The sequence below is a fragment of the Muscardinus avellanarius genome (assembly GCF_963383645.1).
Source record: "Muscardinus avellanarius genome assembly, chromosome: 1".
Lineage (NCBI taxonomy): Eukaryota > Metazoa > Chordata > Mammalia > Rodentia > Gliridae > Muscardinus > Muscardinus avellanarius.
The window spans coordinates 231940053-231956297 of record NC_137786.1 but is presented as its reverse complement, the minus strand read 5'-3'; the positions used below and the strand labels follow the sequence as shown (position 1 = coordinate 231956297).

The window sequence follows — 16245 nt, the reverse complement described above, 5'->3', positions numbered from 1 at the left end:
AGCAACAGGGTTCACTGAGTTGCAAAGGGCCTAAGTAGCTGAGGCTGTCTGTGAACTGCGATCCTCCTGTCTCAGCCTCCCATATGCTGGGATTACAAACGTGCAGCTGGCACCATGCCTGGCTCCAGCCCTATTTTTTATTTTATTTTTTAGTACTAAGAATTAATTAATTAATTTATTGCAGGTCTGGGGATGGAATCCAGGGGCATTCAGCCTCCAAGCTATACCCCCTGTCATATATATATTTTTTTGGTGGTACTGGGGATGGAACCCAGAGGCCTTCTACCTCTGGGCTATATTCCCAGACCCATTTTATAGTTTATTTGGAAACAGGGTCTCACTAAGTTGCTGAGAGCCTAAGTAGCTGAGGCTGCCTTCGAACCTGCTCAATCCTCCTGTCTCAGCCTCCCAAGTACGGGGATTACAAGCGTGCGCCACCACGCCCGGCTATCCTATTTTTTTTATTCTTTTTTAATTAACTAATTATTTTGCGGGTGTGGGGATGGAACCCAGGGGCATTTGACCTCCGAGCTTCACCCCCTGCCCTATTTTTTTATTCTTTATTTTGAAACTGGGTCTCACTAAGTTGCAGAGGGCCTCATTAAGTAGCTGAGGCTGTCCGTGAACTGCAATCCTCCAGTGTCAGCCTCCCAAATGCTGGGATTACAAGCATGCGCCACCACACCCGGCTTATTCTTTATTTTGAAACAGGGTCTCACTAAATTATGGAGGGCCTCACTAAGCTGAGGCTGTTCACAAACCGTGATCCTCTGGTCTCAGCCTCCTGAATGTTGGGATTACAAGCGTGAGCCACCACGCCCAGCTCAGTACTGGGTATTTGAACCTAGGGGTGTTGTACCTCTGAGCTACAACCCCAGCCCTATATGATAGCAAGACCCTGTTTCAAAATAAAAAATAAAGCCGGGTGTGGTGGCACACGCTTGTAATCCCCATGCTTGGGAGGCTGAGACAGGAGGATCGCACAGGTTCGAAGCCAGCCTCAGCTACTTAGTGAGGCTCTCAGCAACTTAGTGAGACCCTGTTTCCAAATAAAATATAAAATGGGCCTGGGAGTATAGCCCGGAGGTAGAAAGCCTCTGGGTTCCACCCCCAATAACACACACACACACACACACACACACACAATTAAAATAAATAAATAAAAATAAATAAAAATAAGCTGGGCGTGGTGCGCACACTTGTAATCCGTGTTTGGGAGGCTGACGGGAGGATTGCACAGGTTCGAAGCCAGCCTCAGCTACTTAGTGAGGCTCTCAGCAACTTAGTGAGACCCTATTTCCAAATAAAATAAAAATTCCAGAGGTGGAATGCTCCTGGAAAAGAAACACCAGCTGCCCCCTGACCATGGGGAAGGTCCCAGGACAGCTATAGAGCATGTAAGGGCCTGTTTTTTTCCCTTATCCACCCCAGCAGTGGGTGGAGTCAATCCTGGGAACCTGGGCTCCCCCCCCCCACCGACCCACCTTCATCTGGCATGTCTTCCAGCTACACATCGGGGTCCTATTTTGTCACTTGCCTAAGGCTCGCCCCGTGAACAAAGGACACGCCCTTCAAATTTCTGAGCCTGTCCTTCCACTGTAGAGAAGCCATACTGCCTCTGTGGGACCATACGCACCAACTGCAAAGAGTAAGGGTGTGACAGAGAGGCACTGTTGTTCCCCACATCATGTGACTCTGCTGGACCGCCCCTTTCCTCAGCCCCTCCCCAATTCACAACATCTGCAAGCACTGTGAAATACTCTTGAATTTGCTAGAATAGCATGTGTTCTAGAATCTTGTCCCCCCAGTGTCCTCCTGTTCTGGAATCCCATGGTTACACCAAAAGGGGTGCCCTAGATCTGCGGGGTTCTGATGCTCCCGGGCGGCGCTCGCCTGGTCCTGCGCTCAGGAGTGACTTGAGGCTCGCGCGCGTGGCAAGATGCGGTGGCGGGACCGCGTGGCCGTGCTCTTCTTCCCGCAGGGCCTGATGCTCACGGTGGCCTCGCTGCTGCTCTTCTTCGTGCACCTGGGCATCTTTGCCAGCGACGTGCACAACTTCTGCGTCACCCACCACTACGACCGCATGAGCTTCCACTACACGGTGGTCCTGATGGTAGGGCCCGGGCAGGGCTCCGGGCTGGCTGAGGGAGGCGAGGACGATGGAAGCCCAGCAGTTGTGGCGGGGCCGCTCTCCACTGGACGGCCTACAGTTCTCCCAGGTGATCAGCATCTGCTGGGCCGCCATGGGGTCGCTCTACGCGGAGATGACAGAAGACAAGTTCCTCCGGTGCTTTGCCCTGACCATCCTGAGTGAGTGGTGAGAGGCACGCGAACGGGAGGGGGGAGCTCTGCAACCCTGAGCTGTGCCAGGAGCGGTAGGGGTGCTGGGCTGATGGGCCCTCTCCTCTGCCCAGTGCTCAATGGAGCCATGTTCTTCAACCGCCTGTCCCTGGAGTTTCTGGCCATCCACTATCGGGAGGAGAAACACTGAGGCCTGGGGCAGGGCTGGAGGGGAAGGAAGAAGCGGCCCTGGGTATTTTAATAAAGTCTGTTGTTTATTTGCACCTGTCAGCTCCTTCAAGGGACGGGGGTGGGAGGCTGGAGACCCAGGGGAAGCAGGTGAGGACAAAGGCCTGACCTACAGGACTCCAGGCCCAGCCTACAGCCTTGGGTGGACTCGGCTTTGGGCCTGGGAGCTTAGTGTCTCAGGCTTGAGGAAGAGGAGTGGAAAGAGACCCAGGTCTCCCTGCCGTCCAGGTCCTAGGCCGACCCAGCCGCCAGCAAGGGCTCAGGAGGGACCCACGCGGATGTGAGGGTTCATGAGCGGGTCCAGGTTGGGATCGCTGTCAGCCGCGGCCCGGCCCAGGCGAGACATGAGGGCGAGCAGGGCCAGGAAGCCCAGCAGCCCCAACAGTAGCAGCAGCCCTGCCCGCTGGAGCAGGGTCAGCGGCCGTTTACGGGCCCCAGCCCGGCTCCTGGGGGAACAAGGGGAAAGTTGGGTCAGGCTCGAGCCCCTGGCAGCACCGTGGCATGCACAGGAGCCCTGGTCACCATCCCTGTGCTGTGGATTTCTCATCTGTGCCACGGGGACAATGGCCCCGGCACCAGCTGCCACATGCGCAGGTCAAAACAGGCCCACTGCCGGGCGTGGCGGCGTACGCTTGTAATCCCCACGCTTGGGAGGCAGAGACAGGAGGATCGCGCAGGTTCGAAGCTAGCCCCGCGCGCTGGCTTAGGAGACCCTGTTTCCAAATAAAAATGCAAAAATAGGTCTGGGAGTGTAGCCCGGAGGTAGAAGGGCTTCCAGGAACCCCAGTACCACCAAAAAAAAAAAAAAAAAAAAAAAAACAACAGGCCCACAACTGGCATGTGTCAGACGTGGGGGAGGGACACAAAAACCGGGTGCTGTCAGTAGGAGAAGGCCCCAAAGAGCCCCAGCCCTGCCCTCCTCCAGGAGGCGAGGACACACACATCAAGTTCCTAGGACCCAGCCTAGCCTCTCTGCACGCCTCCCGCACTAGATGGCACCACTGCTCAGAACGACCCCTTCTATGGTCTTGTTATGGAACCTTCTGGCCCAGGGCCTGCCCTTGCTTCCTCTCCTCCCCTTCTCCCCCAGCACCTGCCCCATGTACCTGAGCACCTGGGCCAGCCAGCCCAGGGCCGGCCGCCGGCGGTACTTGTCATCATCGCAGTCCCCAAGGAGGCCTGGTGCCCGGTCTCCATCCCGTGTGTCATACACCTTCCTCGGGGCTGCAGGGGCACAGCCACTAGCATCGGCTCAGGGAACTGGCCTTATGGGGCAGGTGGTCTGCTGCCCTCCCCGCTCGACAGAGCATCGCTGCGGGGAACCGACGTCTGTGCTCCACGTGGGGGTCCCTCCAGGTGGGGCTCTAGACCCTCAAGCTCCCTCCACACCAACCAGCCACCCCTTTGCCATCCTTCTGAGGCTGGGTAATTCCCTGGCTCACCATGAGTCGAGGGCTCGGGACCGCCCATGTGGATGACGGTGTGCTGCTCGGGTCGGCTGGGGGACGGAGGGGGCCGGGGGGCCTGGCTGTAGAAAGCTGGGGCAGCAGAGGTGCTGCTGACCTCCTCCTGTCCAGGGGCACCGGTGGCTGTGGACAGGGAGAAGGCCATCAGCAGAGCAGGCAAATCCGGCCCAGGCAGCAGGTGGAGGCCACCACTCACCATTAAAGCTGGACCAGTCAGAGAAGTCGGACGAGTTGAGGGGCTCCGGCTCCGGGGTCATCACCTCATCAATCTGGAGGCAGGAATCTGGGTCACCAGCCAGCCCAGCGCCTCCCCCCAACCACCCATCTGGTGCAGGTGAGACCCAGGGCAGGGGTGATGAAACCTAGGGACTCTCACCAGAGGGAGCCCCAGTCCTGCACGGGCCCAGTTGACTGTAGCTAGCTTCTCTCTGAGGGCCGAGGCCACGGGGCCAGCCAGGTTGCTTGGCGGGAAGACGGGGCCATTGCAGCTGGGGCACTGGTAGCCAGCGGGCGCTGTGTTTCGGGGTAGCTGGGCAGCACATTCATTGAGGCAAGCCCAGTGGAAGAGATCTTGGGACCCATTAAAGAGGGAAACGAGACATGAGGAAGACTCTGGGCTCCTGGCCCAGTGAAGGTGCACGGCCCAGTGCCGCGCCTTCCCTCCTCAGCCCAGGTCCACCTCACCAGTGTTCCCCGAGACTTCAGGCTTCCGGGATACTACCATCTGATGGAGTCAAGGCAGATACTACCAAGCTGCCCAGCCCACAAGGGGCTTGGGGATGGGTGGGAAGAAAGTGCCACTCTCCCCTGGCAGCTTCTCTTTGGGTCGGCCTCCACTGCACTCCTTGTTAGGATTAACAGCTAATTAAGAGTAGTATCAAGAGCCAGGCGTGGTGGCACATGCTTGTAATCCCAGCATTTGGGAAGCTGAGATGGGAGGATCGTGGTTTGCGGACAGCTTCAGCTATTGAGTGAGGCCCTTTGCAATTCAGTGAGACCCTATTGTTATAAAAAATAGGGCTGGAGGTGTTGCTCAGAGGTAGAATGCCCTGGGTTTCATCCCCAGTACCACACACACACACACACACACACACAAAAGAGTAGTATCAAAAGGTTCAAGGCCAGCCTCAGCAACTTAGTGAGACCCTCAATAACTTAGAGACACCCTGTTTCAAAATAAAAAATAAGCCAGGCATGGTGATGTATGCCTGTAATTCTAGTACTTGGGAAGCTGAAACAAGAGGATCATGGGTTTGAAAATAGCCACAGCAACTTAGGGAGAACCTGTTCTAAATAAAAAAATAAAATAGGAGAAGCTCCAGGTGTGGTGGTGCATGCTTGTAATCTCAGCATTTGAGAGGTTGAGATGGGAGGATCGCAGTTCCCAAACAGCCTAAGCTACTTAGTGAGGCCCTTTGCAACTCAGTGAGACCCCGTTTCAAAATAAAGAATAAAAATAGAAGCCGGGCATGGTGGCACACAATTGTAATCCCAGCATTTGGGAGGCTGAGACAGGAGGATCATGGTTTGCGGACAGCCTCAGCTACTTACTGAGGTCCTTCAGAACTCAGTAAGATCCTGTCTCAAAAAATAAAAAAGACTGCCAGGCGTGGTGGCGCATGCTTGTAATCCCCGTGCTTGGGAGGTGGAGACAGGAGGATCGTGCTGGTTCGCAGCCAGCCCCGCTGGCTTAAGAGACCCTGTTTCCAAAAATAAAAAAGTATAAAATAGGTCTGGGAGTGTAGCCCGGAGGTAGAAGGGCTTCCAGGAACCCCAGTACCACCAAAAATAAGTAAATAAATAAATAAATAAAATAAAAAAGACTAAAAAATAGGGCTGGGGGTATGGCTCAGAGGTACAATGTCCCTGGGTTCCATCCCCAATACCGTAAAAAAAAAAAAAAAAAAAAAAGGCTGGAGGTGTAGCTTGGAGGTAGAATATCTCTGGGTTCCATTCCCAGAACTGCAAAATAACAAAAATAATAAACTGGGCATGGTGATGTACACCTATAATCCCAGTATTTGGGTGGCTGAGACAGGAGAGTCACAGGTTCAAGAAGAGTCTGAGCAATCTAATGAGACCCTGTTTAAAACAAAAACTAAAATAGGGTTGGGGGGGGTATAGTTCAGAGGTAGAAGGCCCCTGGGATCAACCCTAATACTAAAAACATAAATAAAATAAAATAGGGCCAGGTGTGGTGGCACATGCTTGTAATTCCAGTACTTGGTAGACTGAGACAGGAGGATTGCATGTTCAAAACCAGCTTTAGCAACTTAGTGAGATCTTGTTTCCAAATAATACGAAATAGGCCTGGGGTGTAGCCTAGAGGTAGAAGGCCCCTGGGTTAAACTCCCAGTACCATACACAGACATAGACTCACACACCACACACACACACACACACACACACACAGAATAGGCTGGGCATTTAGCTCAGAGGTAGAATACTTGTGAGTTCCATCTCCAGTACTCCCCTCTCCCCAAAAAAAGAAGCAAAAAAAGTGCTGGAGGTATAACTTTGGAGGTAGAATACCCTTGGATTTAATCCCCTGTACCAGCAAACAAACAAAAAGTTGTTTCAGAAAAAATCTGTAAACCGGGAGCCGGATGTGGTGGCACACACTTGTAATCCTAGCATTCAGGAGGCTGAAACCGGAGGATCGCAATTCACGGACAGCCTCAGCTACTTAGTGAGGCCCTCCGCAACTTAGTGAGACCCTGTTTAAAAATAAAGAATAAAAATAGGGCAGGGAATGTGGCTCAGAGGTCAAATGCCCCTGGGTTCCATCCCCAGACTTGCACACACACAAAAAAATCTGTAAGCTGGGAGTGGTGGTGCACACTTGTAATCCCAGCATTTGGAAGGCTGAGACAGGAGGATCGTGGTTCAGCCTCAGGTACTTAGTGAGGCCCTTTGCAACTCAGTGAGACTCTGTTTCAAAATAAAAAATAAAAAATAAAAAATAAAAAACTAGGTCTGAAGGTGTACCTCAGAGGTAGAATGCCCCTGGGTTGTTTTAGCCCCAGTACTGAAAAAGAAAGAAAGAAAGAGAGAAAGAAAGAAAGAAAGAATAAACTAAGCCAGGAATAGTAGCTCACATTTGTAATCCCAGCATTTGGGAGGCTAAAACCGGAGGATTCTAATTTGCAGACAGCCTCAGCTACTTAGTGAGGCCCTTTTTCAAAATAAGAATAAAAAATAGGGCTGGGGGTGTAGCTCAGAGGTTTGAACCCAGGGGCATTCTACCTCTGGGCTACATCCCCAGCCCTATTTTAAAACAGGGTCACACTAAGTTGCATAGGACCTCACTAAATAGTTGAGGCTGGCTGAGAACCCTAGATTCTCCTGTCTCAGCCTCCCAAGTACTGGGATTACGAGTGCACTCCCATGCCCAGTTTACAGATTTTTTTTTTTTTTTTTTTGCAGGTCTGGGGATGGAACCCAGGGGAATTCTACCTCTGAGCTACACTCCCAGCAAAACAACAACAACAACAACAACAACAACAACAACAACAACAACAAAATCCCCACTATACTGGCTCTCATTTATACACACCTATACACACTTCCATGTTTGGTAGCACTCAAGTGCCCTCAGCCAGGTATTCTCCTTGTATGTACACAACACACCTGTGTTCACATTTACCCACTCACTCATCCACAAATACTAATGAACACTCATTTAGACACAATGTACACTAAAGTCATGTAAGTATCACATTGAGAAGCACACATATGGAGTTGTCTCTTACACCAGCTCCTTCAAAAACTGGAACTGAGGCTCCTACATCAGACTCCAGTCAAGTCATTACACATGTGGCTGCTGATTCCCTGTAGCTAACTTCATTGTGGGAAACTTCCCTTCTCTGTTTAGTTTTTTTTTTTTTTTTTGGCAGTACTGGGGATGGAACCCAGGGGCATTCTACCTCCAAGCTACACCCCCTGCCCTATTTTTTTATTCTTTTGTTTTTTGAAACAGGGTCTCACTGAGTTGCAAAGGGCCTCACTAAGTAGCTGAGGCTGTCCGGGAACCACGATCCTCCAGTCTCCGCCCCCAAATGCTGGGATTACAAGTGTGCGCCACCACGCCCGGCTCCTCTGTCTAGTTTTGAAATCAGTAACAGACTCAGAATATCTGACAGCCCTATTTTGGTGTGGCTACCTACTGCTCATGGCCACAACCATGGCTACAGCCATCCCAAGCTTGACTGGTTCTTGTTCAACTTTTCAAGATCAGCAGGGCAAGAAGTAGGAGCATTAATGTTTTCAGAAATACACACTGAGGCCTAGAAAGGGAAAATCACTTGCCTGAGCTTACAGAGCAGAGGAGTAACCTATAGGACTAGAATCTGGGGCTCCAGCATCCCGCACTTAGGGGACCCAATGTCCTGCTTCTCAAGGAGGGCATGGAAAGCGATCACCAACCTCCCTCCAGGACTCACCATAACAGATGAGGCGGGTGGTCTCCCGGCTGGCCAGGGGTGTGTTGCAAAGGCGGCAATTGGGGTTGTAGTCACTATCCTGGAGCCACTGCAGATAGGACTGAACGATGCACTGGAGGGGAGACACATCACATCCAGAGTCTGGGCTGGAAAACCTACCGCTACAAGGTCCAACTGGCTCTCTCCCTCATCACAGAATCCCTTCCTTTGTTCAATCCATAAACACTTATTGAGCACCTACTGTGTGCATGCCTGTCTTAGGGGCTGGGGATATAGCAACGAGCAAAACAAAGTCCTTGCCCTTGCATAGCTTACATGCCAGCGTGGGGCCCTCACGGATTGGAGGAAGCCAATGCGGTCAGCCTACCCAGTGCCTTGCTCAGTCCAGACCCAGAATACCCCACCTTGGCGTGATTGGCAACCAGGCAGTGCTCGCAGACGTTGACTCGGTGTTCGAAGCAGAACAGGTTAGTCACCTTCCTCTTGGGGCACTTGCAAAGTCCCATGACCGACCCTGAGGAAGGGGGGGCCTGAGTTGGTAGGAAGCCAGGTTCTGTGGCAGCCACTTCATTCTCACCAGACAAGTTCGTTTCCACTCGTAACGCCCCTCCAAGCCGCAGATCCTCACCCCAATCCCAAATTCGTGCCCACCCTCTTGTCCAGCCACGCCCCCCGTATAAATCCCGCCGCTGACGACCCCCATTCTTTCAGTATCCCGCCCTCGGCTAGGCCCCTCCATCAGCCAAGTCCCCAGTACCACCGGCCCCGCCCCCAGGACCCCTTCGTGGCCCCTCCCCCTTCTAGTCCCGCCCCCTTCTTTACAGACCCCACTCTCCGTGTTACTGATCGGCCGCGGCACCGGTCCCGACGGGCGCGAGCGCCGGTTCGAGGAGCGCAAGGGCAGGGACTGCGCTCTCCGTAGCTCCCGCTCGGCTCGGTCCAGCCCCGGCCGCTCGGATTATCCCTCCGCTGCCACGTCTCTTCCGGGTGCGGCGCGCGGCGATGACGTCACCGAAGCACAGGCCACGCCCCTGCCGACGCTAGGCGTAGAGCTGGGCGCGGGGGGGGGACCGACGTAGGGGCTCTTCCGCCCCCGGCCTGCGTCACTTCCTCTTCCTCGACCGCAGGGCGGGCAATTCAAAGGTTTTCAGCCGCGGGCCGTCCTCCGGGTTTGCGCGAGCCGCGGGCCGGCGGCGGAGGCTGTCGAGCCGGAGACTAGATATGTCGGAGAGGCGGACGCGGTCCGGAGGGGCCGCTCGTCGGTCTGGTGAGCGAAGGGCAGGCGGGAGAGGCGTGACCGAGCCGTTGGGGCGCGCAGGCCCTTCCCCGCCCCCGCCCCCAGCGGCTTGACCCCGGTCGAAGGCTCCCCAAAGACCTTGTTTGGGGACCTTCTCTTGCTCTCTGCAGAACCCGCCTCTAGACTCTAGGGCCTAGAATCCTCCTCAGCCTCTCGACATCTTTCTCTTCCTAGGACCCAAGAACCCATCTCCTACCAGTTCTCTTCGGAGGTCCCAGCGGAAGTCAGGCTCTGATCTACCGAGCGTCCTTCCCGACGTCTTCCAGCAGGTGAGCCCGGGTTTTTCACTTACTGTCCTCGAGTTCTCGGGGCCTGGAAGCTCACGGTCACTGCTCTTCCGCAGGCACCCCCTGCGGCTCCAGCCAGAAAGCCGATCGTCTTGAAGAAGATTGTGGCTCACGCTGTGAAGGTGAGGGCCGAGAGGTGGGATTGTGAGGGGCCGCCCAAGCTGGGGGCCACCCGTCTGATCAGTCGGTGTTGTTCTCCACAGATCCCGGCTGTCCACTCGCCTCGCAGGAGTTCTAGGGTGAGTCCATTTCATCCTAGCCGTTTGGGATCTGGGGCATTCTACAACTGGGCGAAGGTGTATGGGCTTCTCGCATCCATCCAGAGAGCTCTTTTGTAGTATTCTGAAACAATTTGCTTTGGACATCATCACCTTTATCAGGCCTGATTACTCCTGTGGACTTAATTCGGTTTTAGTTTTTTAATGCCCTGTGTTTCTTCCTCGTTTTTTTTTTTCCTCTAATTTTCCTTATAAATGAAGATACTTATTTACTTTTTTTTTTTTTTTTTTGGTTGGTAATGGGGATGGAACCCAGTGACCTCCGAGCTACACCTCCAGCCCTATTTTTCCTATGAGTTGCAGAGGCCTTGGATATAGAATTCTCCCCGGGTTCCATCCCCAGTACCGCAAAGAAAAGAAAAGACTAAAGAAGAAGAGTTGTTGAAGCTGACCTTAGGACCTGTGACTCTCCTCAGCTTCCCAACTACTGGGATTAGAGGCACGCGCTACCATATCTGGCATACTTTTTTTTTTTTTTTTTTTTTTACTTTTTTTTTTAATTTATTTATTTTTGTTGGTGCATTTTAATCATACATCTTAATGGAATACAAAATGGAGAGGCATACATACACACATCATTCATTTAGCCCTTCCCCAATTCACACCCCATGCCCTCTCCCCTCCTTCTTTCTCATGTTTGGCCTATGTGTTGTCTTTGATTCTTTTTTTTTTTTTAATTAATTTATTTTTTAAATTGGTGCATTGTAGTCATATATCAATCACATTGGAGTACAAGACTTGAGAGGATATACAAGCACACATCATCCAATTAGCCCTCCTCCAGCCCCCATCCCATTCCCTCCCCCTCCCTCCATTCCACACTTCTTTGGTGATTTACTTTGATACATTTGTTTATGTACCTCCTGCGTTTTAAAGAGGCTCCGTCCTCCAGTATTACATACCCTCTGATTGGTCACATTAGTTGCTTCACTATAGGGCCCTTTCTATAGCTCAACCTCTTCCTGTTGCCCTTTTCCTCCTAGTTATTGCTGATTAAGAGAAGAGTCTGATTTATATTTTCTGCGATATTTCTCTGTGCATGCTGCGTTGCAAGTACCAATCCCACTCTTGATGGTCCCAGTAGTGGCCTGGCTACTCAGTGGACTGATCCAGATCTCGCTGGCTCAAGCAGCGGCCTTGCCTCATGGGAGGCCCCAGTTCTGGTCTCGCTGGCCCCTGAACCGGTCTAACCCCTAAGCTGGCTTTGGTCCCGAACTTGGAGGCCGCAGGAGTGAACTTGCCTCACGCCAGACTCCGATGCTGGCCATTGGCCCCTGCACCGGTCTAACCCCTTGGCAGGATTCCAATCCCGGCCTCGGAGGCCCCAGCACCGGCCTAGCCTCAAGTCAGGCTCCGATGCCGGCCTCGCTGGCCCCAGCACCGGCCTAACCCCTCGGCAGGCTCTTATCCTGGCCTCAGAGCCCCAGTACCGGCCTTGCCTCACGACAGGCTCCGATGCCGGCCTCGCTGGCCCCAGCACCGGCCTAACCCCTTGGCAGCCTCCGATCACGGATTTGGAGGCCCCAGTACCGGCCTTGCCTCAAGGCAGGCTCCGATGCCGGCCTCACTGGCCCCAGCACCAGCCTAACTCCTCGGCAGGCTCCGATCCCGGCCTCGGAGGCCCCAGCACTGGTCATGCCTCAAGGCAGGCTCTGATGCTGGCCTCGCTGGCCCCAGCACCGGCCTAACCCCTCGGCAGGCTCTTATCCTGGCCTCGGAGGCCCCAATACCGGCCTTGCCTCACGGAAGGTTCCGATGCCGGCCTCGCTGGCCCCAGCACCGGCCTACTGGCATATGCAACTGGCATACTTTTTAAAATACTTTTTAAAATTCTTTTTGGTGTATTATAATTATACATGCTAGTGAGATTCATAGTAAATACATTCATGTATGCACAAAGCATAATTTAGTCTGTTTCCTTCCCCGTCCTTCCCCTTTTATTCCTCTGCCCTGTGTATTCTTACCACTCCTTAAAAAGTTGAGCTGTGTCCTAATCACTTTTTCCTTCCTAATCCATTTTGTCCTCAGTTTTAATTTGTGGTTGTTATGAATTATGCATATCATACTTTTATAAGTAGAACTTATTGTCAAGGATGTTTCATTAATAGTAAGCCTGAAGATATGATTAATGAGATAAAAATAACCAAATATTGTGTGCTAAGGGCTGCAGCTATTATGGTACCTAACCGAAACAAGGTGACTCTGTGGGTGTTTCACAGAAGAAGAAATATTTAAACCAAGTTTCTTTATCTATCTATTTATTTGTGGTACTGGAGATGGAACCCAGAGGCATTCTATCTCCGAGCTGCACCTCCAGCCCTAGTTTTTATTCTTTATTTTGAAACTGGGTCTCACTGAGTTGCAAAGGGCCTAAGTAGCTGAGGCCGTTTGCAAACCACGATCCTCTGGTCTCAACCTCCCGAATGCTGGGATTACAAGTGTGTGCCACCTCGCTCGGCTTTATTATTATTATTATTATTATTATTATTATTTATTTATTTATTTATTTATTTATGTGTGTGTTTGTGTTTGTGTTACTAGGGATTGAACTCAGGAGCATTCTACCTCTGAGCTACAACCCTGGTCTGTTTTATTTTGAAACAGGGTCTCCACTAAGTTGCAGAGGGCCTCACTAATTTCCTGAGGCTGGCTGCAAACCTGTGATCCTCCTTCTCAGCCTCCTAAGTACTGAGATTACAAGCATATGTCACCATTCTTGATTAGTGAGAACCTGTTTAATGATAAAAAGGGTTGGAGGCCAGGCATGGTGATGCATGCATGCTTGTAATCCCAGTACTCAGAAGGCTGAGACAGGAGGACTTAGCAAGACTCTGTTTTGAAAAATATAATAATAATAATAATAATAATAATAATAATAATAATAATAAGCTGGGCATGGTGCCGCACACTTGTAATTTTAGCATTTGGGAGGTTGAGACAGGAAGATTGCAGTTCGCGGACAGTCTCAGTTACTTAGTGAGGCCCTTTGCAATAAAAAATACGGCTGGGGGTGTAGCTCAGGGGTAGAATGTCCCTGAGTTCCATCCCCAGGACTGCAAAAAAAAAAAAAAAAAAACCAAGAAAAGAAAATAAAAGTAATAAATTAGGGCTGGGGCTGTAATTCAAAGTTAGAAGGAACCTGGGTTCAATCCCCAGTGACAGACATAAGACCCATCATCTGTTCAGAGCTTAGAACAAGGAAATGTCTTTCTCCTTTTTTTTTTCTTTTTTCTCTCTCTTTTTTTTTTTTTTTTTTTTGGTGGTACTAGTGATTGAACCCAGGTGTGTTCTGCCTCTATACTCCTAACTGGCTTTTTTTTTTTTTTTTAGTGCTGGGGATTGAACCCAGGGGCATTCTACCTCTGAACTACTACACTCCCAGCTTGATTTTTTTTTTTTTTTTTGGCGGTACTGGGGATGAAACTCAGGGCATTCTGCCTCTGAGTTACCCCCCAGCCCTGTTTTTTATTCTTTAATTTGAAACAGGGTCTCACTGAGTTATAAAGAACCTCTCTAAGTAGTTGCTGAGGCTATCCTCGAACTGTGATCCTCCTGTCTCAGCCTCCCAAATGGTGGGATTACATGTGTACACCACCACACCTGGCTAATTATTTTGAAACAGGGTTGTGGAGGGCCTCGCTAAATTGCTGAGGCTGGCAGCAAACCCAAATCCTTTTGTCTCAGTCTCCCAAGTATTGGGATTACAAGCATGTGTCACCACGCCTGGCTTAACTTTAATTTTTTTTATCAGTACATTGTAGTTATACATCGTGTGTGTGTGGGGGGGGTACTGGGGGTGGAGCCCAGGGGCTTTCTACCTCTGAGCTACACTTTCAGACCTATTTTCTATTTTATTTGGAAACAGGGTCTCACTAAGTTGCTGAGAGCCTCACTAAGTAGCTGAGGCTGGCTTTGAACCTGTGCAATCCTCCTGTCTCAGCCTCCCAAGAGCTGGGATTTTACAAGCGCGCGCCACCACGCCCAGCTAGTCATACATCTTAATGGAGTACAAGATGGTAGAGGCATAAATGCAGACATCACCCAATTACCCCTTCCCCGATTCCCTCCCCATTCCCTCTAACTTTTTACTTTGAAGGGTCTCACTAGGTTTCGGAGAGTCTTTGATCCTCCTGTCTCAGCCTCCCAATGTGGTTACAGATGTGCACAACCACAGCCAGCCAACTTCTCCACCTTGTGTTCCCACTGCCTGGAGCACATTTACTTTAGCTGCCCTGCTTGTTGCACGCACCCGTGCACCTGGTGCGCAGGTCTTAGTGTGTCACAAAAACAGGCTCCTCAGAAGCAGCAGTATACTGTTTTCTTTTAAGGTTTTGTTCACTGGGCGTGGTGGTGCATGCTTATAATCCCAGTACTTGGGAGGCTGAGACAGGAGGATCGCAGGTTCGAAGACAGCCTTAGCAAGTAGTGAGACTCTCATCAACCTAGTGAGACTTGTTTCAAAATAAACATAAGAAAAGGCGGTCCTGGGGTCTAGCCTGAAGGTAGAATACCCTTGGGTTCAATCCCTAGTAACGCATGCTCACACACTCTGGGGGTGTGGCTTGGAGGTAGGACACCCCTGGGTGCAGTCCCAGTATTGCGGAAAAGTTTTTGTCCTGTGGAGTGTTCTTTCCACCCAAATTTCCTCTGGCCTTTCTGGAAGCAAGTGGTGGAGCTGTGTAACAGGGAGGTGCTCTCTCTCCTGCCTTGGTACAGATTGCTTTCATCTTGGAAAAAGAGAACAACCCTCCTAGGAAGGAGATCAGCAAGCAGGACCTCCTCAGGACGCCTAACATCCCCGTCACCCCCACCCCCACTCCCGTGCTGCACACCCTGCCGGGCCAGTCCAACTTCAAGGAAGGGCTCCTGGACGCCAGAGACTTGGAAATGTCTAAGAAAGTCAGGCGATCCTACAGCCGGCTGGAGACGCTCGGCTCCGCCTCCACCTCCACCCCGGGCCGCCGGTCCTACTTTGGCTTCGAGGGGCCCGAAGACTTGTCTGGCGTCTCACCTGTGGTGTGCTCAAAGTTAATTGAGGCCCCCAGGGTCCCTGCGGAGCCCTGGGCTCCAGACACTACGCTCCCCGGCATCTCTCCGCCTGTTGTCAAAGAGAAGCGAAAGAAGAAAAAGTTGCCGGAGATCCTGGTGAGTCAGGGGCCTTCCTGCCTTCGCGCCCTGCGCACAGGTGTGCAGGGCCGGCAGGGAAGCAGCGCGCCCCAGCCCACTCAGCCGCCCTCCCTCGCTCACCTCCCCTATTTCTCTTCCCCCAGAAATCTGAGCTGGATGAGTGGGCCGCGGCCATGAATGCCGAGTTTGAAGCCGCTGAGCAGTTTGACCTCCTGATTGAATGAGATGTGAAGCGGGGTGGACCCAGCCAGACTCCCCTTCTCTCCCTGTACATAGCCCCCTTTCAGTGGAGAACACCCTTGGGGGTCCCTCTGCTGGTCTTGTTGCCTGTGCAGGCGCTGTTGCTGCGGGTGAGGCCTGGCCGCTCACTGGTGTCCTGACTAGTCGGTCTCCCCACCCCGCCAAGTACTGGGGATGAGCGGCCACCTCTGCTGTTGCCGGGAATTGTGTCTGCTCTCAACAGGCCCCGCCTGGCGGCCCGGGCTGCCTCTGGAGTTGCCCTCTGTTGATGGTTTGGTTCCCAGCCAGGAGCCTGTCTATGTAAAGAAACTTTGAGTTCTGTGGATTTGCTGTTCGGTTCTGTATGTGCTCTAGGAGATAATTCTTGGGCTGGGGGACAGGATGACCCTTGAGGGAGAAGCTGGGTGTTCGCCTCGAGTCGAGGATTTGGAAGAGGGCAGGAGCCTGGCCTGGTCTCAGACCATGCATGCTTAGCACATGGAGGCTGTTGCACGCTGCTCTGTAGGTCATGGTAGCTGATCGATGGGCTGCTGCTTGGGGAGAGTGTGCCCTAGGCATGCCTGCCAGGTGCCATGAACC

At 52.1% G+C, this 16245-nt stretch overlaps 3 protein-coding genes across 3 annotated transcripts; 2 read left to right on the top strand and 1 right to left on the bottom strand.

Annotated features, from left to right (window-relative positions):
* Positions 1–1939: 1939 nt before the first annotated feature.
* TMEM262 (transmembrane protein 262) lies at positions 1940–2491 on the top strand (the record flags this gene model as incomplete). Its single annotated transcript, XM_080717016.1, has 3 exons — positions 1940–2113; positions 2211–2310; positions 2415–2491. 3 exons carry the CDS (start codon positions 1940–1942, stop codon positions 2489–2491), a joined length of 351 nt encoding a protein of 116 aa, XP_080573142.1.
* Positions 2492–2788: 297 nt separating this feature from the next.
* ZFPL1 (zinc finger protein like 1) lies at positions 2789–8943 on the bottom strand (the record flags this gene model as incomplete). Its single annotated transcript, XM_080698672.1, has 7 exons — positions 2789–2975; positions 3636–3753; positions 3972–4118; positions 4192–4264; positions 4372–4565; positions 8438–8549; positions 8842–8943. 7 exons carry the CDS (start codon positions 8941–8943, stop codon positions 2789–2791), a joined length of 933 nt encoding a protein of 310 aa, XP_080554798.1.
* A 715-nt stretch (positions 8944–9658) lies between these two features.
* On the top strand, positions 9659–15650 carry CDCA5 (cell division cycle associated 5; the record flags this gene model as incomplete). The annotated part of the gene is made up of 6 exons (XM_080703315.1): positions 9659–9704; positions 9909–10003; positions 10078–10143; positions 10225–10260; positions 15016–15444; positions 15570–15650. 6 exons carry the CDS (start codon positions 9659–9661, stop codon positions 15648–15650), a joined length of 753 nt encoding a protein of 250 aa, XP_080559441.1.
* Positions 15651–16245: the final 595 nt, after the last annotated feature.